At 33.0% G+C, this 22,289-nt stretch overlaps 1 protein-coding gene across 1 annotated transcript; it reads right to left on the bottom strand.

Annotated features, from left to right (window-relative positions):
- On the bottom strand, positions 1-21,460 carry LOC108568479 (SUN domain-containing protein 2). The gene is made up of 5 exons (XM_017929598.1): positions 21,076-21,460; positions 8,314-8,965; positions 7,932-8,248; positions 647-1,409; positions 1-595 (listed from the first exon to the last, which is right to left on the bottom strand). The coding sequence occupies exons 2-5, from the start codon at positions 8,886-8,888 to the stop codon at positions 70-72; spliced, it is 2,181 nt and encodes a 726-aa protein (XP_017785087.1). The 5' UTR covers positions 8,889-8,965; positions 21,076-21,460; the 3' UTR covers positions 1-69.
- Positions 21,461-22,289: the final 829 nt, after the last annotated feature.

The following is a 22,289-nucleotide window of genomic DNA, read 5'->3' as shown; positions in this document are numbered from 1 at the left end:
AATTAGTTAAAATTTTAAAGTTATTCTTGTCTTCTCGATCTTGTCCTGTCTTGTAGTAAGTAGATAAGATCAATATGGATGAACGCTCGCTATACCCACTCGGCCGTTGCTGTTGGAGACAGAGCTGTTCGTCCTGTGCAACATTTCGTACTTCTTCTGCTGCTGCTGTTCCTGGCTGCGCGAATTGTACTTGGGCTCTGCGTAGCTGTTGCGATAGTTGGAACTCTTCTGGTTCTTCACGTATTTGGAGGAATCGTACCTTGCGGATACTTGATCCAAATCGCCGTTGGATTTAGAAAAGTGACCGTCGTTGTAGAAGTCGTCCGTCTGCTGCTCCATGTACGAGCGTCGCTTCAGCTCCTTCGCAATTTCCGATTGATTCCTCTTGTGATCTTCTATGGACAGGTTGAACATGGATCGCCTCTTCGGGTCGTACTTCTCTTTGTACCTGCTGCTTTCCACCATCTGTTGCTGATCACCTCTCCTATACCTAACTTCCTCGGTGTGAAGCGTCCTAGGAGCAGGCTTCGGCATCGTGTCTCCTCCGTACCTGTCGTCATAGTAACGACCTTCCCTTTCGCTCTCATAGTTATACCTGAAACGCATCTCTAATTATTGTTTGACCATCTGAAACGCATCACATTACCTGTCGTTATTGTAGTTTACACTTTCTTGTCGTTTAATGTAATGTTTCTCCTTGTGTACGGGTGAAATTGGCTGCTCGTCACTTTTGTAATAAGCTTTACGTTCCTTCGCGGTGGGTATCGCTGCCGCTGCTGCAGCTGCAGCTGCTGCAGCTTCCTTCCTTGCTCTCAACTCCTGATCGATGCGTTCCCGTTCCAGCAGAAGGAATTTCTCTTTCGCATCTTTGAACCGATCTCTCGGAGACACCGGAATATCTTCAACGTATTTAGGTGAGGGAGATCTCTGCCTGCCCGAAGCGGCCGCTCGTTTCTTCAACGTGTCCTCGTAGTACTGTCTTTCGTAATAATCGTCGTCTCTGTGGTACTTTTGCCTCGCTTTCGGTATGGGAGCTTTGAATTCGTACTCCTCGTCCACGTAACTCTCCTTCATCTCCTTCCTTCGCTCACTCTCCCCTTGGTACCTCTCCATTCTAGACCTTTCTGAAGATTGATGATGCCTGGGCTTCGGCTGCGGCTCCACGTACCTTTCCATATAACTCTCCTCCAACTCGGCCCTCGCTGCCAACTTCTTCCTAATATGCTCTTCCAAGTATTGCCTCGAAGCCTTCTGATCGAACTGTCGCGGATTCCTCTTCTCCACTCTATAATCATACTTATTTCCAATCGTCGCATCATTAATTTCTTCCCGACTAGATGGACCCAGCGAAGAAGAAACCGTGTCCATCAGGTACAAGGACGTCTCATTGTCCCCATTCCAATCATCATCTTAAAAAAAAAAAAGAAGTTTTAGTCATCTACATAAGCGATTCCTAATTGATATACAAATCAAAATGGTTTCTATAAGTCTAGGTTTATGATTCTGAATGTTTTCGAAATATTTCCAAATTATTCTCAAATAATTGCAGATAGTTGTGAATTCGATTTACTTTTCAAGAAATAATGTTTGAAAAAATGTTTAATATTAAAACAAATCTACGTAATTAACTCTGAATAGACGAATAGACAAATTAGTGAAGTGAATTCAACAAGTGTTATAAATTTTAAACATCGTAGTTTTAAAATAGATATTACCGATTATTTTTTTTATTATAATACCTAGTACTTATATAAAATCACTATTTCAAAATAGTAGGCTGCGAAAATATTTGAAAATTTTAAGGGGGCCGCGACTACTAAAAGCTTAAGTACAACTGCTATATATAACATAATAATTTACAGTCATGAAAGCAATTTCATTTCATGTAAAGACAACATTACAAAAAACGAGGCTATCTTTTTTTATTTTCGGCAAACGAAAGGTGTCCAAACAAAAAAACCTACCGACCTTCAGCCCAGCTATTTCTTAATATACATGCACTTCGTACCAGTTTTTTTTTTGCTGAATTTCCATCAATTCCGTTCGATTCAATCATTCTCGTTGCAACCGCAGAAATTGAAATGCGAGAAATCGTTATGCCAAACGCGCACATGCGTAAAATTTACGTGATCCGCCGGTATAGTTCATTAGCAATACGTTTTACTTACATTATTGACCTTTCTATCACAACTAAACAAAAAATACGTTTTTTTTTTAAATGTTTGAATGTAGACTGTAAATTTGAGATAAAGTATCAAACTATTAAAATGACATATTCTAAAGACAGTTCATTTTGTAGCGTGAAGATTTTTTTTTAATATTTTAATTGCTTCTTGAAACTGAGAATAACGGTCGGCGGTATTTTTTTTTTATTATTTTAATTAAAAATTATAAAACACTAGCGACTTCATGAGATTATTCTCTCTTCAACTACAAACTATTATTATACTGAGAGAATAAAATATAATAGAACAGCTTTTTTTTGTTTCGATTTGTTTTAGTGTAAAAATGTAAAATAATAAAATTGCAGGTGTAATATGTAGATAAAACGCAATAAATCACGTAAAACGTACTGAATTGTACAGGAAATGTGAAAAAAAACTTTCGTTTCTAAATAGTCCATAATAATTAAATGCATTTAATAATGTTCGAGAAAGACATTATGGGAGAATTGTAAAAAAACTTACAATTTTATTGAAATTAAAGAGAAAAAAAATGCAGTTTCCGTTTCCTATATTCCGAAGAATCTTTTTATAGATTTTACGTGATTTTTTTGTAGTTGTTGTTGAGACCCAATTGTTCATAACATAAAATTTTTGACGTTTTGACGTAATGTGCTAGCTGTCATTTCGATACCCAATAGTTTATAACATAAAATCATTGACGTTTCTATGCTGTCACCTTAGCTGTCATTTTACGACTCGTTGCAAATTTAACGCGACCCATAGGTTGAGAAACGTTGCTAAAAATGCAATCATTGGCATGTTGAGTTTGAAAATGTACGTGTTTATATTGTTTGTTCAAGAAACTGAAATCAGTTAAAAAAATATATAAATAAAAATGTGAATCCTGATGTTGGTACAATGATTATTGGTAGAAATATAATGACATTTAAATTTTGACGTATGTATGAAATAATTAAATTAAATCTAACCTTAGAAATACAGCTATTTCATTAAGATTATACACGGTGCTTCTTGTTCTGTTCAATGAAAACATTTCCATATCGGAGAGATGAAATAACGGATCAAATTTAATACATGTAGGAAAACCAGAAATTGCAATTGAATCGTAAAGAAAAGTGACAACTTGTCAGTAAGTAACAAAACATTTTTTATTTTAGAATTGAATTTAAGCATTCAACTTATAGCCCGAGATGGCAGGTTGTGAATGAACAATAAAAGCTAAAAAAAAAAAAATTGAATTTTATCCGTTGAATCCGCACTGATCGAAGTCGCACTATACAAGGTATCTTAAGCACATCGATTATTTAAAGCAAATATACGATCGATAGCGTTAAATTCGAAACAACCAAATAATTGTTATTTTTAAGTTTGAAAATTGAATTAAAGTTACATAAATTGTACAAATATTTAGTTGCACAAGGAAATTGATTAGTTTCGTTAATTAATATTTTCATCGCCTACTAAACTAGTTTCAATAAGATTTGTCTAAACTAAAAACATTATAATAATATTATTTAAAAATCGCTATAATTTTACTTTATGCTCGTCAATTTATCAATTAATTGTTTCGTGAAATATTTGTATATTTTAGAAAGCTGAGCAGATCGATCTCTGGCAATTAGTTTTTGTGAACAGGAAACTCGTTATTTCAAAATGAAACTTTAATAGTAATAATAGTAGCTAGCATACGTATCCAGTAGATACGTGGAACCTACATTCGAGGCGGCCTTTTCTGAATTACCGAGTTATGCAAATGCCCATAAAATAGTGGTGGCCTTTAAGTAATTCAAGACAAAAGCGGAGCAAAACATCGTTAGATCCATTTAAATTTTCGATCCGCATTCGAAATTGCAAATTTTACCGAGCATTTTAAATACGAATTTCCTGTACGAATTTCTACTTTACTCAGGAATGCTTTCAAAATTTGAGGATCATTATTGGCTCGAATTCCGGTAATTTCATTTAATGATCGAAGTGTTGAAGATAATTGCATCCGAAACAAAAAAAAAACTCGTTTTCTGCTTTCTATCGTTTCTTTATTTCTCAAAAATAAAAGAATAATAATATTCGTTAGTTGATTAAAAATTCATCGTGTTTAAGAAACAATAAAGTGCAGCAATTAGTTTCGAGCCAACCTCCCTCCCTTGTTGTTGAGTCAAAGCTCCTAACAGGATAAAAGTAACCGTTCGATTCGATGTCAATACGATTTGCAACAATAAAACTTGTGTTGCTATTGTATTTTTTTTTTTCGTTTTCCTATTGGCAGTGCGTCTCATTATGAATCGCATCAATACGTTCTTCAATAACAAAAGCTTAAATCCTAACTGTTGGTAGCAACGATTTTCATCTTTTTTTTTTACTCGCTTCAATTTTTACGATATCGTGAAAGTCGTCGAGTATACGAAGCCACTTTTCTTTACGATTCAGTCGCAATTTCTGGTTTTCTTACATGCATTAAATTTAATCCGTTATTTCATCTCTTCAATATGGAAATCTTTTCATTGAACATTCAAGAAGCACCGTGTAATTTGCATTTGAAGAAATAAAGATGTTACTGAGGTTTGATAATTTAATTATTTCATGCATACGTCAAAATCTAAATGACATTATATTTCTACCAATAATCATTGTATCTATTTTTTTTTCAATCTAATTTCCCCAAATTCCTTCAGCTTCTTCAACAAGGATATGAATTCGTACATTTCCAATCTTAAAATGATTGCATTTGTAGCATCGTTGCTCAACGTCAAGAATTTAATGTTATTAACTATTGGGTATCGAAATGACAGATGTTGCTTGCGTCAAAACGTATCGTATAAATAAAATGTAGTAAAAAAGAAACAGGATTTTACTGCAAACTGATATCAATAGAATATTAACACACTAAACTTAATACTAGAAAGATCATTTATGAAACTCAAAATGTAATGGTTTTAGATGATTGAAAATATATAAAAACTCATTAAAATTGTGGAAATGACTGCAATAGCCGATATCAATTAATAATTGCTGAAAGTACACGAATATGCTTTTTCATAGATATAAAAGAATGTGGAAATATGAGGCACAAAACAGTACTTTAATGGTAATTGCGAGTAATGCGTTTCCGTTGCAAATTTTCATATGGCATATTTGCTTGTGAGCGTGTGTAAGTGTAGATAGAAAAAACAAGTGCACGTATCTGTGTGATGAGCGTATTTTGTTATCGAGTGAGCGAAGAGTGCGTGTGTCAAATGAGGAGGTGTAACAGTATACGGGCTATTTCCTGCCCGCATTCGTGTGCCTCGGAATCCTGTTAGGAGCGGAAATCGCACCGTCTAAGCGAGCGCACGGCACCTTTCGGTTTTAGCAATTAAACAAAACACTAATTAAAAGTATATATATATATATAGGAACCCGTTACAACCACAATGTGGATAGCGAAAAACATATAAATGAAATAAACGGAAATTGCAACGGTGCCCAAATTTTCGCCTACTTCTCCACCCTCCAAAATTAGACATAAAAAAAGAAACGGGAGCTTTGAATGAATGTTAAGTAGTATTTCGTTATTGATTCACATTTAAATCTAAGTATGCCATAAAATAGTCCAGTTATCCGGCATTAGCTAATTGGTAAACATTGCAAAAATATTAAGAAACTTACTTCACGCGATATTGCTGCCATCACCGCTGAATTATCTGAATTATCACCGTCTCTACAGATTTGTTTATTAATCCGATAAGTTTAATGAAGTACTGAATTTGAAAAACTGTATCTGCTTTAGATAATAATTCAACAGATAAATGCAAATTAACGTCAACAAATGAATCGTAATAATGCAAATCAAAGGATTAATTTTGGTGATATTTATTATTTTAAATTGGGGACGGGACACAATCATAGTTTATTTTTTGTTTTTAATTATTTATTTTGGTAGCAGTTTTTGAAGTTTAATGTTAAATTCCATCAACAAATTAATCATAAAAACTGTATAAATCTAAAGATAAATTAAGTTAAATTTTATGGAACTTAATTAGTGAAATTGAGCAATATAAATAAAGTGTGTCAATCGTAACCTGAAATCAGGTTGTTGAAAATTCCGAATAGAAGAAAACGATTTTAGTAAGGATTTTTCTTATTACTAGTATATAAGAATAGTTATAAAAAATTCATCCAATTAGCATTCGTTTTCTTTTCATTAAACGTTTATAACATTTATTGGCGTAATTAAAAATAAACCGTTACATTTATTTATTGTTTTTTTTTGTTGTTGTTGTAAGTCATTCTGACACACGCCAACTGACTATTAAAATTGTACGAGAAAACGTGCTGGTAAAAGTAAACAGACTGTCGTCTATCAAATACCTTGGTTAACATTGGATTAATAATGAAAATAAAAGAAAATATCGTTATTATTAATATAATATTGTTCATGAATATGTAGTGTGGAGCGTACAGTTAGACTTAATCAAATAACGCACGTGCAAAATAACTGTGATAATGAGAAACAAATTTCTTATTGTATTATATAGATGATCCGTGCATCATTTTTGGTGTGAGCGCGAATGTTTTTTTCATCTTAAGCATACTAAAAAAAAAAAATCTATATGTGTGTCGAGTTTGTGTCGAGCGGGAATGCGGACGGACCCGACTTGTGTCCTACTGCCTCCGGGTTTCACCTGTACAAGAATTTTGCCCCGCCCGAGTTCCTCCGACAGGTCAAATCTTCATCATCATACCATTCTTGTCGCTCGTCTTTTTCTTTTTATTACCATCAAAGCACACTTTGCCTGTGTGCTCGAGCCGGTGAAATCAATGCCGACACAACCATTTGCATACGCTCGCAACGTATACGTTGTACAAGACGTCTTGGACAGCGAATTTGTAATATTTCATTCATTCATATTAAAATTGGCAAAATATATTAAAAATAATTTCATGTGAATTATCTAAATGGCAAGGCTTCTTTTATGAAACCCTTTGAATATTGTCTAAATCTAGAAATATTACTGTTACTGTTTTTTTTTTGTTTATGTAAGTGTTTTTTTCTTTAACTCGAAAGTAAAACAGTTGTAACAGATTGTGTTTTAATTTCGATTAAACTATCCCATGATTTAAGAAATGTAAACTTCATAAAACACCTTTGCTTCTTTGCACACATAATTTCCAATGTGTTTACATTGTATTTAATAAAAACAAAGAGAAATGCCACAAGAAATGAAATAAACCTATAAAATATGTCACTTTCCTTTTAATATTTATACCTGCGACTGAGTGTTTTTCGTTTCGTTTCTAAATATCATAAATTGTATGTTAATTAAAATTAAAATTTACAATAATGAAATTTAAAAAAAATCATCATAAGTCCAATACATCATAAACATCAAGTAAGCACATGTATTCCACATATTATTAATGTCACAAATAGCACGAGTAAATTAGATTAATCTTGCAAATATAACCAAGAATACTTTCTAATGATATTGATTCATATAGTAAATAATTTAATTTTTGAAGTACAATATTTTCATATTGATATAAACAAATCAATCCGAACCGATTAATAAATATCCCCAATAGAGCCTCTAAAAAAAATCATAATTTCTGGTGATGAGAAACTTCTGCATTACAATATTGTAAAGTAGATGCACATTCTGTAAAGATTCTAAAAGTATGATCCCGTTTTATAGCTAATTTAAGTAACAGTGTGAAGTGAATTAGACAAGAAGGAAATAGTTATTTTAATTAGTCTCTTTAGCTTACCGCTTGTGCTGTGTCCATCCATGCCGTGGTACCTGTCGTTGACTTCCGGCGGTGATTCCGGCGAAGGAGCATGATCAGAGCCGATGCCGGAACTTCCGCCGCTGCTCTCCAACCTCCGACCTTTCACGTTTTGTCCGACGATGTTGCTGTTCAAACATCGCCTAAGTTCGATCCCCGTCAGATTTCCCTTCTGCCTATGAACCGTATCGTAATCCCTAGGTGGCAGCAGTATGGGCACATCGTTCTTGTTCAATTTAGCCCTGAGTTCTGCGGCCACGGAATCATATAAGGTTGCAACGCGTGAAGTTGACTCGAACCTAAACAAAACAAAAAAACAAAACGGTGACAATTATAATTGGTTTGGAAATCAATTAATTATTACCTTTCCTCGCTGCTTTCGCTTTCTCTGGTGCTGTTTCCTGTGTCGCTGCCAATCGATGACTCGAACTTCTTGTTGCTGTTATTGTTGTTGTTGTTGTTTTGGCTCGATCTGCCTAGTCTACCCTCGATTTCAACGAACTTCTTCTGATTCTCAGGTTTCTCTATCAACGTCTGTAGTTGATGCTTCAGCAGTGAGGCCGTCTCCAAACTGTCGCAACGGTAGGCGTGCACGTGGAGCGGGCACTTTGTTACTGGATTGAAGAGCAGCAGGATGCAGGCTATGATGTCATCCTTCTGGTGGACGCAGGTGATTGTGTTGTGCGGTATGAAATGCTTTATCGTCTCGTTCTTGGGCTTCTTGTTGCCCTGCGACACGATGTTCTGCACGATCTTGAGACCCTTGTGCGACACCTGCAGCGTAACTTTGAACGGCTCTATGTCCTTCTCACGTTCCTCCAAGTTCTCTATGATGGGTAGTATGTATTCGCTTCCTCTGAGCCCTTTCGCCTCCTTCGCGCCCAAGAACCACACATAGTACGAGGACTTTTTTATTTCCTTCTTTAGTTTCAACGCCATCTTCGATATCTGTCGTTACGATGTCTACCCCGCCTACCAATCAATTCTTTTAGGATCCGTTACCATTCTTTCACTTCCTGAAACGAAAGAAGAACAGAAATAAGAATAATGATGATGATGATGATAATAATAATAATAAACGAAATTGAAGAGTCGGTCGGTGGCTGCTGCATCACAATTTTCCGGCTTCGCAAGCGAAAGAAGAATGGTTGGTTGTTGCCCATTATAATGGTCGGGTATTGTCTTACAAGGCCGTTACACTTCTTTTTTTCTTCTTTTTCTTCTTCCCGAGAACACCAACGATCCGGCCAATTGTTGCACATCAGCATATTCGTTCGTTCTTTATTTATTTATATATTAAAAACAAGAAAACAGAGACAAACAGATTCTCAATAAACTACAAGAATCTATTCTCATGCAACAACAATGCAAATAGTAACACAATTTGGGTCGTCGTTATGAGGTCAGATGAACTACTTCACTTTGATTTAAAATACTTCTCTCTCTCTCAAAGCTCACTCAGTCTGCATAATTTGCATTAACATTAATACTATAAATTCACACGAAGAAAGAAACCGCCAATAAAGAATGCTTACTTATACGTGTATTAGTAGAAATAAAACATTAGTCGTTGTAGCAAATTAATTTTAATTGTTAATTAAATTTAAAACATTAATCTCCTAATTCAGAGCATAAAATCCATTAAAAAAGTAGTTTTTAATCAATGTCAGTGTCACTGTCAACATTGTTAAGTTCAAATATTCTAAATCTTGCGACTCGAAATTGTTAAAAATATTAACAAACAATTACAAACAATTGGTTTGTACAAACAAATATGTCGCGTTACGATATGACAGCTGTCACCTTGTGTCAAAGTGATGAATTGGTGAAATACTCTCAACAATGTGGGTCGCTAAAAAGTTGACAAACTCTGATCTATGTCAATTATAGATTTATATAAGAATAATTTCATTGTTTACATTTTAATATGCATACCTTGAATGACAACTGCATATAAATATCTGCATTAATGTTCTTTATACACATTGATGTTATTGTCATTATTTGAACAGCGTTGACAGAATTAAATTCTTGTTCTCGAGAATCCCGAGGCCGAGGCTAGAAAATACGTTCACTTTATGAAAAGAAAACAAACAAAAAATAGGATATCCAGGATACGAACGTGTATTAGACAAGTTGTTGTCTCGACGAACGTGAATTTCAAGGAAAGTTAATTTGAAAACGTGACGTTAAAAACGTGCTTTTTTTTACTAGATTCTACAATTTCAGAACAAACAACAAAAAATGGAATTGAATTCTTTCGATTAGGATTCGGACGATTTATAAATTAGCTTCGATCTCGAATTGAGCATCGATGTGAACTAGAAACTTTATGTTAATTACTTTAAATGCATGCAATTAGGGATCGGAAAGAGAAACTAATGAAATTAAATTTACAAACTTTTCCGAGAATCGTTATAATTTTTGACACTAGTTTGACATTTCGATAATTGTTTCTTGAATTGACAGATTTGCAATGCAATTGTGGAAAAAGTGGAAAAGATTTAAGGTTTAAGTCAATATAAATCAATTAAGTCACTTAAATTTCACCGAAACTCACTGGAAAGTGAAACAACTAAAACAGAAAAGAAACACATAATTTTATTTAAAAAAAAATACTTTCTGTGAAATTACGTTTTCTGAATACAATTTTTGTATAAAAAGCGAAAAAAAAATTGTTGCCTCTTTGTGAAATGCTTTTACCAAGTACACACAATTTCTTTGAGAACCGGTCGCAATTTCACGTGCATGAGAACTAAATGTTTAATTTAAGTCAACATCTACATTACAAGTGTATTAAGTAGAAGAAATAATAAATGGTTTGGGACAATTTTCAGAATGCATGTTTGTATGTGATTTAACACTATTAGATTGACTTATGCGATTATAAATGTCAAATTAGTATAAGAAGACTAATAGATATTTTAATATTAAGATAATATTTATATTCTTCAGTGATAAAAACAATTGACATAGTGTTTAAAAACGTAAAAAAAACAGAGGTTTACAATCTATATTTTCGATTGTATTTATAATGAAGGGAGGGAGACCTTGGCTGGTCCACTCCCAGAAACTAGTGGCTGAGAGAACACAACAAAAATTGGTTACAAGGTTCCTCAGAGTCATCAAATCGAATGAAACCATTAAAACGATTGGTACAAAAATTTCGTACACGTACTTAGTCATCTTAGTGTCAACGCATATGGAATTAACCATAAGAAACAAATGCATTTCGTAATGCCAATCTCTTCTCCGAAACTTTGCAGTTGACGTCGTTTGGTATTTTTTTTTTGTTTCTGTCTTTGTTTGTAGTTGTTGTCGATGTTTTATTAATATCCAGGTGGGTTGGTTTGAGGTGAAATGCGAGTTATTTGACCTTCGTTCTGGATAATAAAACGCGCTCTCTTTCTGTCGTCAGCGTACGAATATGTACGCGAAACGGAGACGAAGATAGAGAACGGGAGACGTCGAACGTGAGCGCTCTCAAGGTCCGTAATTATTACTAGCTTATGCTTAAAAGTCGATGTGTGGACATAATGGATAGATCCACTAAGTTCAGGGAGTTTTTTTTATATTGTCATCATCAGCAGCAGCAGGCAGCGTGCATCCACTTTCATAAAAAAAAGATACGCACACGTTTCGGTTGCGCAACGACGATTGTCTTTGCAGAATCTCTCTCCGAAGAGATTCTTTCGACGTAACTTTTTTCCGTCCTGAGAAACGGTCGGCTTTAATCCCTGAAAGAGTTAGTCAACAATGGAATAAATTTCCATCTCCATTACTTTTTGACAGCTGTCATGCGATCCAAAATTGACAGCTGTCGCAAAATGACATGACAACTATCACTTTGTGTCAAAGCACAGCAAAAAGTTGAGAAACGCTGTTCCATATAGAAAATGAATTTGGACTTGAAATATTTCTCAAATTTCTAAGATTAATATAACCCATATAACCCTCCATTTGAACGCCGTAATGACAGTTGTCACTTTGTGTCAAACATAAAAAAATAAGGAATTATATAATTTGACTGAGTATTTACAGTGCGAAAACCATATGGAAGCCCTCATAATTTCTTCAGTAATTTAATTACATACAAACAGAAATTGCGATGTAACGCTTTGCAGCTGATGCTCGATTATCCATCGAACGGTTTTACTGTCACAATTGAACAAATAGAAAACGTTGAATTGTTGACACTTTGCTGTGGATTTTACAAACCATTAATTATAGATTATATTCATTTTTTATCCGTTTGTTGTGTGCAGAAAGAAAGCCACTTAATTGAGAAGTTTACGTCGGATTACAGTGAAGGTAATCCCCGAGCAATTGATGATGATAAGCTTACCAAGACATGATAATTGCAATTTCAATATAACTAAAAATAATGTACAAAAATTACTCGTTTTGTGGAATTTCTTCATTTTTTGTACCAAAGAGTGATCAAAACATCTTGAGTGATGAAATTAAGATCATTGAATATTTGTACGTTAAAAATACAAGGTTATGTAAAATTCTCAAATTAGCAAATAGGAGAAAAGGAGAATGAACTTTTAGTTCAGACAATTGCATTATATTAATGACGCAATGAGCGTGATTCCATGTGAAAAAAAATTGTAAACAAATTTGAGGTTATTTTTTTTTGTTAGTTAGCACTAATCCTCTTACACGTAATATTTTAATTAGAGATAAAACAATGGACTCGTAAACGTAAATTATTAGATGCTGTGTGACTGTATCTCAGGAATTCGATTGCAAAATGTTTCACTGTTCATTGTATTTTTTTTATTATTGTTTTAAATCTCAAATATCCTTCTCCGCTTATAAAGTAATTCTACTTTTACGTGCATTCCATTAACAATCGCAATAGATATTTGCATCATCCCACACACACAAAAAAAACACACCTGTCAAATCGTTGACACGTCAATTGCGAAATCAAATATTTCATGTGCATTTTTTTTAAATTTATACATTATTATGTAAAATGCGAAATATTTTCGAAATACAACTTTTTACATGATGTACTGTTGCGTTTTTAACCGTTTTGTTGTATTACCAACCAATTGCTAAGAGTGTTGCACCAGTTTCTCGCTTTGATGTTTCCTCAAATTTTTGACGTTACGATTCAAAGTGACAGTTGTCATATCGCTGATGGACAGTGCGAATTTTCTATAGTAAATAACGATTATAAATTCTTGCATAAAATTAACCGTAATTTATAAAAATAAACAGTATTAATATAGTCACGTGTATTTTTGCTTATAAGTGCGTTTCACCTTGGATTCGTCTATTTTGTAGGTCAATTGCATATTCATTTCAACTGTTTACGAGATAATGTGGAATAAAGCGCTCGCTCGATCAAATTCCATCAATTCTCTATTACTATAATTGATCTTCGTAAAGTTTTTACTTTCCAATTTATTTATTTGTTAGTGTTCTTCTGGTGCGATAGAATAGACGATACGATCTTCAGTGACACGACTCATAATAGTAATTTTGCGAAAATTACAAACAATTACAGAAGGCAAAACTTTCACATTCTTTTTGTATTTCCTACGCTTCTAGAGAGAGAGAGAAAAAAAAACTGTGTTACATTGTAACGCGAATTGCGCGGTAATTGATGTTAGTTACCCACTTAAATAACAATCAAATTATAAAATCTCCAATGAAAAAGTATTTTTCCAATTATTTTATACTGGAGTAAGTGAATCGAAAGAAAGCAAAATGAATTTCATTAATTATTAAATTGATTTCATTTCAATATTCACGCTTTTCAAGACTTCCTCAAAAGCGAACGTGTTTTATTCGAGAGAGAGAAAAAACTTTGCGAATGTGACAGATGGATTTTTATTGGATTTGGCGACGAACGGGCAAAGCTGGAATGAAGTTGACCTTATATTTGCGAGACCTTGCTTTTCCTTTATTTACATACGATGCGAACGATTCATTCAGATTCCAAATTAATTAAGAAACGTTCTTCAACCTATGATGGGTCGTGACCCATAATTGACAGCTGTCATTTTGTGTTGAATCGAAGTAATTGCTGAAATGCACTTAACAAATTGAGTGGCTGTGCACCTACAAAACTAATATTTGTTGGAAAATGTATTTGATCTTAAAATATTTCTCAATTTTCTATTATTAATATAACCTCAAGTTGAACTATATAATGACAGCTGTCACTTTCTGTCAAAGCGAATTTGATTTTTCAAAAACACTTTTATTACATATTTTATATGCATACATATTTTTTTTATGTCGAGTAATTTTATTTACAATCTGTTCATCAATGTGAACATTAAGTAAATTTAAGATCGCGATTGACATTAGGTCTTTCCCGGTGGATAGTTACCATTATGAGGATTTTTTATTTTTGCGATTCCACTATTTCCTTTGACTGTGAATCTGATGCTATTCTTAACACTGTCATTGTCCATCGACTTGGCGGAAGGTCCATATGCCTCATTCCTCATTAATTTCACTGTCCATCTGTGATGAACAATGGCCCTATTGCTGCAAGCACCGAGAGGGTTCACAAAAGGGTCTGGCTTGACCAGGACATGAACCTGTGACCACTGGCACGTGTGTAAGGCATGCATACATATGATTGCATTTTAATCAATTCAATCAAACGTAGCATTAAACAATTCATACAATTACACGTGACATTGACCTTTCATGCAAATGCATTTCTATTAATATTTTTCAATAAAGAAAGCCTTGATATTTCATATAAGTATATATAATAATTCCTTTATAATTTTCAAATTTTTATATATCATTTTATGAACTCAAACACTCTAAGAAAACGACAAATATGCATAACTAATAACTATAAGATGCATTTTCGTAATAAAAAAATATAACTAAGGAAGTTATAAGAATTTGATTGGACAAGTTTTTGCGAGTGAATGCAGGAAAGAAGGTTTGACAATTATTTTAGTTTTTTTGTTTGTTTGAAGAAAACAACATTAGTATAGGAGAAATCTAAGAGCGAGAGGTTTTATGCTAATCCTGATAATCTGCATTTAATTTATCTTAGATTAACCTGTTAATTAATATGTTTAAAGCATATTTATTCTACTCTCAATATTTATAATTTGGCAGATATATATTTCTCGTTTTCCCGGGAAAAATAACAAATTTGTTTCTAAAACCACATTGTTTTAATTCTTAGTTAAAATTGAGAATAAATTTAGTAGGTTGCCATCAAATATGAGATCTGCAAAATGTAATTAATACAAGAGAAAAACTTCTCTCGCTCGTCTATCTGGTCTTCTCTTTTCTTTTATTTTGGGTTCACGTTTAATAATGTCAAGTTCAAATGTTCAGCATCTTAGTAGGCCATCCGAAACAATAAAAACGAATGCAAACAAAACGTCATGTGGACATTGACAGATCTCGGAGAATTCGTGGAAAGCAACAACTACAGTTTTTTTCCCTCTCCGTTTTCGCGCATTTCCCAATTGGATCCAATAAATATATTTAATGTATTTAAATATTTAATATTTGGAGTAACGGATTAAAAGCGTATTAAACGTGTGCGAAGTATGTGTGTGTGTGTATGTTAATTGGACTTCTTGGTGAGAGAGAGAGAGAGAAGTTCACGAGAAACTTTGCCTCGATCGCGATTGACCCGGATTTTTCAACATCTCGTTCGCTCGAAGACGGCGGCGGCGGTGGCAGAACGGGGAGAAAATGTTTCGATTGCCACACACACACACACACAAACATACACACATGTATACGTACATGCATGCATACAAACACGTTTAAGAAAGCGCACATTAGACTCCGAAACTATAATTAAGTAGCCTTCGGAATGTCAAAGTCAAAAAAGAATTGAAAACTCATGCACATTCGTAATTAGTCTGCAGCTTCGAGCCAACTTATTATAATAAGTATTCATTAAAATTACAAGTTTTTGTTTTGTATTTAGCTATTACGTAGATTCCATCATGTCCGTAGATTGGTCGTTCATCAATAGAAACATACTTTTTCCTACAATATTATTTAAACAAATCAAATAGAAGTAATAATATTTCTAATTTGATCAGTATACAAAACGTGTGGCTGTTTTGATGGTAAATTGCGGCTCGCAATCGTAAACCAGCTGTTGTTATCTTAGACAACAGTAAGTAATGTCACTGTCAAAAATGACAAGTATGCGACTCTTTAGACGTTATCTGAAAAAATGGCTCTTTACCTTTAGAAATGTCAATTTTGCCAAATTAGTAGAAAAAAAATAAAAACAAAAAATTAGAACATTCTACATCACTTAGTAAAGATTAATAAATGAATCAATTAATATGCGTAAACTAAATCTAATCTAGCGTAGTACTACGAAAATGCATAATTCATCACGATAAATAAACCGCGAAGGTCGTGCGAATGCAACGAATTTTATAATTGTTTGAAAAAAAAACTGTAATTACATTAGCCACAGTAATAAAAACAGCAGAAGATGAAAAAAAAAGATATGAATAACGGTTGTTCTGTGTATGCGTACGTATTGGAAAGTGTTACAGAGAGACACGATCAAATCCATTAATTCTATGCAAAACTACAATTTAAATTTAAACGTCAACTGTGACAGTTACTTCCTGGCAATTAGATTTGTCTGGTTCTTTTTTTCTATTGATTATTATTTATTTAGATTCACTAAATCGGCGTTACAATGACAGCTGTCACCTTGTATCAAAGCGAGGAACAGTTGAAATACTCTTGACAAAACAATTATATTAGGGAGTGAAATGACAGGTTTCAAAGCTGAAGGAATTGATGAATTGGAAGTACAAACAAATATACGCAACTAAAAGATTCTTTAGAAAGTTAATTAAAATTATTTCAATGAATAAATACTAAAGCACTTAAATTACCACAATTTACAATCATCTCATTTCATATTTGCTTAGGAATAAAAAAAAACCTTAAACCAGTGTTTTTCAACCGACGTTTTTTTCTTATAATTTATTATTAGAAAATTACATATAATATTACAAAAATAATATACTAAAAACATAATCATCAAGAATTTAATGATATCAACTAAACTAAATAGTAGAAGGACTAAAATATATGAATTAATTGGTATTTTCAGATAGATTCGACCTTGGATAAGAAGGAATGACGAAATTTCGTTTGATTGTACAAGATTCGATACTTTCATGGCACGAAGGTCAAAACGGAGAACCGTACTTTATTGTATTACAAGAAGGTAGGGCAAAAATGAATGCTTTTATGTTATTTTAAGTTCAACAATAATTATGAAGAAAAATAAAAACTTTATCTAAATACACGATCGTGTACGCAATACATAGATTTATAAAGTATCTATGCATGCTCTGAATTAAGAGAGATAAAAAAAATGAAAAATATGTGGAGAAAGCGAAAGGAGTTAGAACTTAAATTCATTGAATTGTATTGCAAAGTGTTTAAAGCAGAGTTTTTCTACTATTTTTTATCTCACGGCACACTTGATATGTGAAGGACTCTGGTTTTGACGATTCGTGTTTTTCCGTCACCATATAAGGAAACTATTCAAAACAATTGCTTAATTTTGATTAGTCTCCTATCGAGTAGCAATCATCTATTTTTTATTCCTTTTTATCAAACGCACAAATTTTATGTCGTATTTGTTTAAATTAAAAATGTTCACATTGAATATACATATTTTAATAGTCGAATTTGTTAATAATTACTATTAACTACATAATAATTAATTAATATATGCTACTTAAGCTTATGTTAAGTGATTTTTATTATATAAAATGCATTTTAGATTTGAAATGAAACGTTCTAATTTCTGATTGGTTTAGATTTTGATAAAAACAAAATGTAGTGATGAGCCACCAATGGTTTTTGCGGATCCTAACATTAGAACCAATAGAATCGTTAAGAACGAAAAAAGCCGATCCCTCGTCTTGCGTTTACCGATTTAATTCGCAGCTGCAAACAATTTTTATGACTCTCTTATCTCCTATCGAAACGCCTTTTTTTCATAGCCCAATGAGGATTGTTCGAAGCAGCTGCGTTGCTAAGATACCGTTTTTCTTTCGCCTAACTTTATTTGCATTACTACGATCATACAAATTTCGTTGTTATAACAACGATAATAATAATGAGTAATTATAAACAATTGGGCAATGGCAGGGAACGCACGCACGTACGCACGCAGAACAATAGTCGAGTTAGGAAATTGAAATTTGCTTAGAATATTTTTTTGCAACGGAATTTCGCTAACCTTCGCATAGCAATAAATTATGCAATTGTATATTTCAGCAGACGGTATTACCGTGGAATATTTATTAATTAAGAAATTGAAATAAAAATCATTAGAAATTTATTGATAATGATAAAAAAGCAATTTTTTTTTGTCTCACAAATTCAATGATTCGTGACCGCTTAGCAATTCTCGCTAATAAAAGTTGTATTTCTGTGACGTAAATTTAAAAGGACAAATCCAATTTCGCAATTCATTTTATTTATACAAAATCGTTGAAAACTTTACTTTCAGAATTTTGACATTAGTAACTTTCAGAATGTTGTTGAATAAAGTAGAAATGAATATATTTTTTTAAGTAGTCGAGAAGACATTGGTTAACCGATGACTTAAGAAAACACGAGACCATTGTGTTTGAAGTATGTGCAATAATATCAAATTGAAGGTGTGTTTCCAAGAACAATGCTTTTGAGATATAGCAATATCTAACATAGTGTGGCTTCGATCAGTGCGGATTCATCATATATATATATATAAAATTTCATCTAACTGTAACTGAGCTGATCATCTCACATTCAATGTCAAATATCTTTATTGTTACGACATTTCGGATCGAGCAAGCCGTTTCAAGTGAAATGTCAGCTGCGTTGTTTTGCGCAACGTCAAATCGGCCTTTGTCTGTCAAATCACATCCATCCACCTTTGCCTCTCTCACGTTTTTGGAATGCGAGTATCGCGAAACTATTGCAAAATTCGATCACGGAAATCTACGCGTTGTATTCTCCAAATATTCATATGTAAGTCAATATATCTATTATAATCACTGCTTTTTTGAGATTTAAGGCCTCCCTTGATTTAAGAAGCATAAATCGCGCGACTTCATTTCTTAAATCGTGCGGAGACATCTTTCGTCCTTTCTCTTTCTCCCCATTTCAGTATTGTAAACGTGCATCATTCGCGATTGCATAAAGTAACTCTCTCGGCACTCCGGTGCTTTTTTTTTTCGCGATGCGCCACTGCAAGCACAGACAAAAACAACAACAAAAAAACATCAAGTAAATGTCATGGTTACGAGGCAAAAAAAAGAAGAGGTAATAATAATAATGATGATAAAATTAAAGGCGGAATGCAATAAATTTCGAAGGATGATCGAGGAGGCTTCGAATAAAACTTTTTCTTCTTTTATTCATTCATAATGGTGTAATTACGAACAGGAACCTTTCGTCTCTCATCATGTCCTCCTCCTTCTCCACCGGTACGAAAGATGATGCAACTGAAATCTCTTAAATGCTACAAGCAAATAAACGATGATCTCAACGTTGATTTATTCCCGTTCACATTTCGAAAAATAATTATTTATTACAATTTATTCGCTAATTGTTATTTATTCGTTATATGTGTTTCTTTTTAAATTGCGTATCTTGTGTTTCGTTCGAGTGTCTTTTGTTTTGAATTACGCTTTCTCGATTAATATTTTTGAGATCTGTTTCTATGTTCAACTTTCTTTGCTTCGTAATCTCTCCAATAAAATTAATTTAAAAAAAAAAAGAAATTGCTTTATTTCAAAACTCTTTAAGAAAATTTGCATTCGTAATATTGAGAGATAAATACAAAATTATATGATTCCGACCAGCTGACGCTATTTCTTGAATAATCAATAGGCATAATTAGAAAGTTCATAATCCAATAAGACACACAAACTATGTAACGATTTTTTTTACTGCTTCACGTTACCAAAAAATTCGATTCTTCGATTCTTATAATTTAATATTTCATGATTACACTATTTTTTTTACATAATTTAAAACTTTAACCTATGTTGTTGACATCTGTCAATTTTTTTTTGTTGATAAAGACTAGTTTTATCAAATTTGTGAGGTTCTCTAAATATTGATTGAATTTTTTTTACGTGAAATGTCAATAAAATTTTGACTCGCGCAATCGTTTCATCGTTGTTTAAGAAAGCAGTAAATTTGTTATCAATGTGAATTTTTTTAATTCACATAATTCCCAATGTTAACCTATTTTGTTGACAGCTGTCACTGTCACTTATTTTGTTTTAAGTAAAATGTTGATTTGTGCAATTACGTTTCATCGGCGTTTAAGAAAGTATCCAAACTATTAAATTTATTATCAATAAAGTTCTTTCCATTTCTTTTTTTCGGAATTCCATTCAGAGCGTACGAAATATTTAGAATTTTAAATTAATTATCTGATATTGAACGTTTACCAACTGCTTTTTTTTAAGTACCACTTTCTTTCTATATTTGTGTTTCAAAACACTTATACAAATATTACATAAACTATTTAGATGGTAATGTTAATATTTAATGCACACTTCATCGCTAATCTTTATTGCACGTTATATAATAGGCTGTTGACCGAAAAGTTTTTGTTTCAAAACTTATAAAAAAAAACATATCTATTTCCATTCTAAATTGGTACACGTTCTGTATTCGATTAATTAAATTGATTTAAAATGCAAATGTCGAGTATGTCGAAACGAAATTTGGAAGGCAAAAGATATGGGGGGAAAAGTGGAAAGAAAGTGATCAAAATGTATCGATGAATTTTGTCGGATCGTCGAACTTTCATAAACTGCGATGAAGCAACTTCGTAAGTTAGAGAATTTTGACATTTTACGTGAGAAAATTTGTTCAGAGTTCGAGCGCATCGCAGAGGAAGGAAAGCTCCGCCGTTTTCTCTATCTTCCTTATTCTGATTTGTATACTGAGATTTTCAAGATTTTCATCTTTGAAAGATGAATTGCGGCATGTATAGTTGAGGAGAAGAGAAAATGGGCGATGTGCAGGGCAAGAGAAAGAGACGGAGGCCGAGGCTGCATTAAAATACCAGTTGGCCGTAACGTTGTTAGTCGATGAAGGGGAAAAAGTGTGTACTCACTCCTCAACTCAATCCAACTTGTTCTCCTGTTGCTGCTGCTGCTGCTGCTGCTCGTTATAAACGCACACTCACAACACCAAAAAATGATAAAAAAAATATAAATAAACACACACTTTTAACAAATTAATCTGTATGTAGAACTAGAAATAACGATAACTGATTGTCTGATTGGGTATATATAATACAACTTGATTCCTCTCGAGTCCAAATTTGGATGGGATTTAATGTAAAGCGCGAGTGTATTCGAGTTCGTTCCTGAGGTACCGTTCCGAGTTGTCGCACCAACAGCGGATTTGTACGCTCTACCTCGAGGTAAACACTCGCAAAGCAACAGGTAGAGGAGAGTCGTCTAGTGCACACACACACACTCACTCATACACTATAGCACACCTAAATGTTGTGTGGTGGCAGGTGAGTAGGAGAAACCTGGGGCCGAGTTCTTTGGCTGCAGGAAAGAACGAATATTATTACAACGACTTACTACTACCACTACTACCTACCTACTCCTCAAACTACAGCAGAAACAATCCGAACTCGATACTTGCTTAACGAAAATATCATAAGACCGGAGAGTCATGCAATCAAACCATTTGGAAATAAGGAAATCGGCGGTCCGGAAGAAATTGTGTACGGTGCATCGAACAAAACAGACAATATCAACTGCCTGCGCTCGTTTCTTGCAACATCACATCACATTTCTGTTTTGTCCACTTTTTATTTTATTTCGTTAATTAAATAATATTTGTGTTGATTACAAATAAATCCTATTTTTTATTCATGCTGTAAAATTAACATATTAAAAACTAAGATTTTACTTTAAAAAAAATGAACATCGTTACATCAACAATCTATGATCAAAAAAATATTGTCTAAGCGTAATAATATTCAACGTTTAATCATCAGAAATCATTATTTTATCGTAATAATCGTTAGACAAATATTAACTGTGATTATCTTAATTAATTTTTTGAAACAATGTTGAAATTCAAAACAAAATATTAATAATAATGAACAAATGAATGCGTTTTTGCTGTCTCAATAAGAAATATGATGAATATATTCATTTCTTTTTTATAAAAAATAAGCTTTAGAAGATCACTTTGAGATATTGCTTCAGTTAATGTTGTGTTTCAATTATAATAATCAATGTGGTAAGTGAATTTGACAAGCAGTGACAATATTTCAAAAATGGAACAAAATTTATGGTTGTTGAA

This window comes from Nicrophorus vespilloides, unplaced genomic scaffold (genome assembly GCF_001412225.1).
Source record: "Nicrophorus vespilloides isolate i.1.1-1 unplaced genomic scaffold, Nicve_v1.0, whole genome shotgun sequence".
Taxonomy (NCBI): Eukaryota; Metazoa; Arthropoda; class Insecta; order Coleoptera; family Silphidae; genus Nicrophorus; species Nicrophorus vespilloides.
The sequence above is the reverse complement of the archived record's forward strand: the minus strand, read 5'-3'. Positions and strand labels throughout refer to the sequence as shown.

Coding starts and splice junctions, on each gene's coding strand:
- LOC108568479 (XM_017929598.1), bottom strand. CDS start 8,888: ATGGCGTTGAAACTAAAGAAGGAAATAAAAAAGTCCTCGTACTATGTG. Junction 1,410..7,931: donor GGATGGACACAGCACAAGCG/GTAAGCTAAAGA, acceptor TTTTTTTTTAAG/ATGATGATTGGAATGGGGAC. Junction 596..646: donor GTAAACTACAATAACGACAG/GTAATGTGATGC, acceptor GATGCGTTTCAG/GTATAACTATGAGAGCGAAA.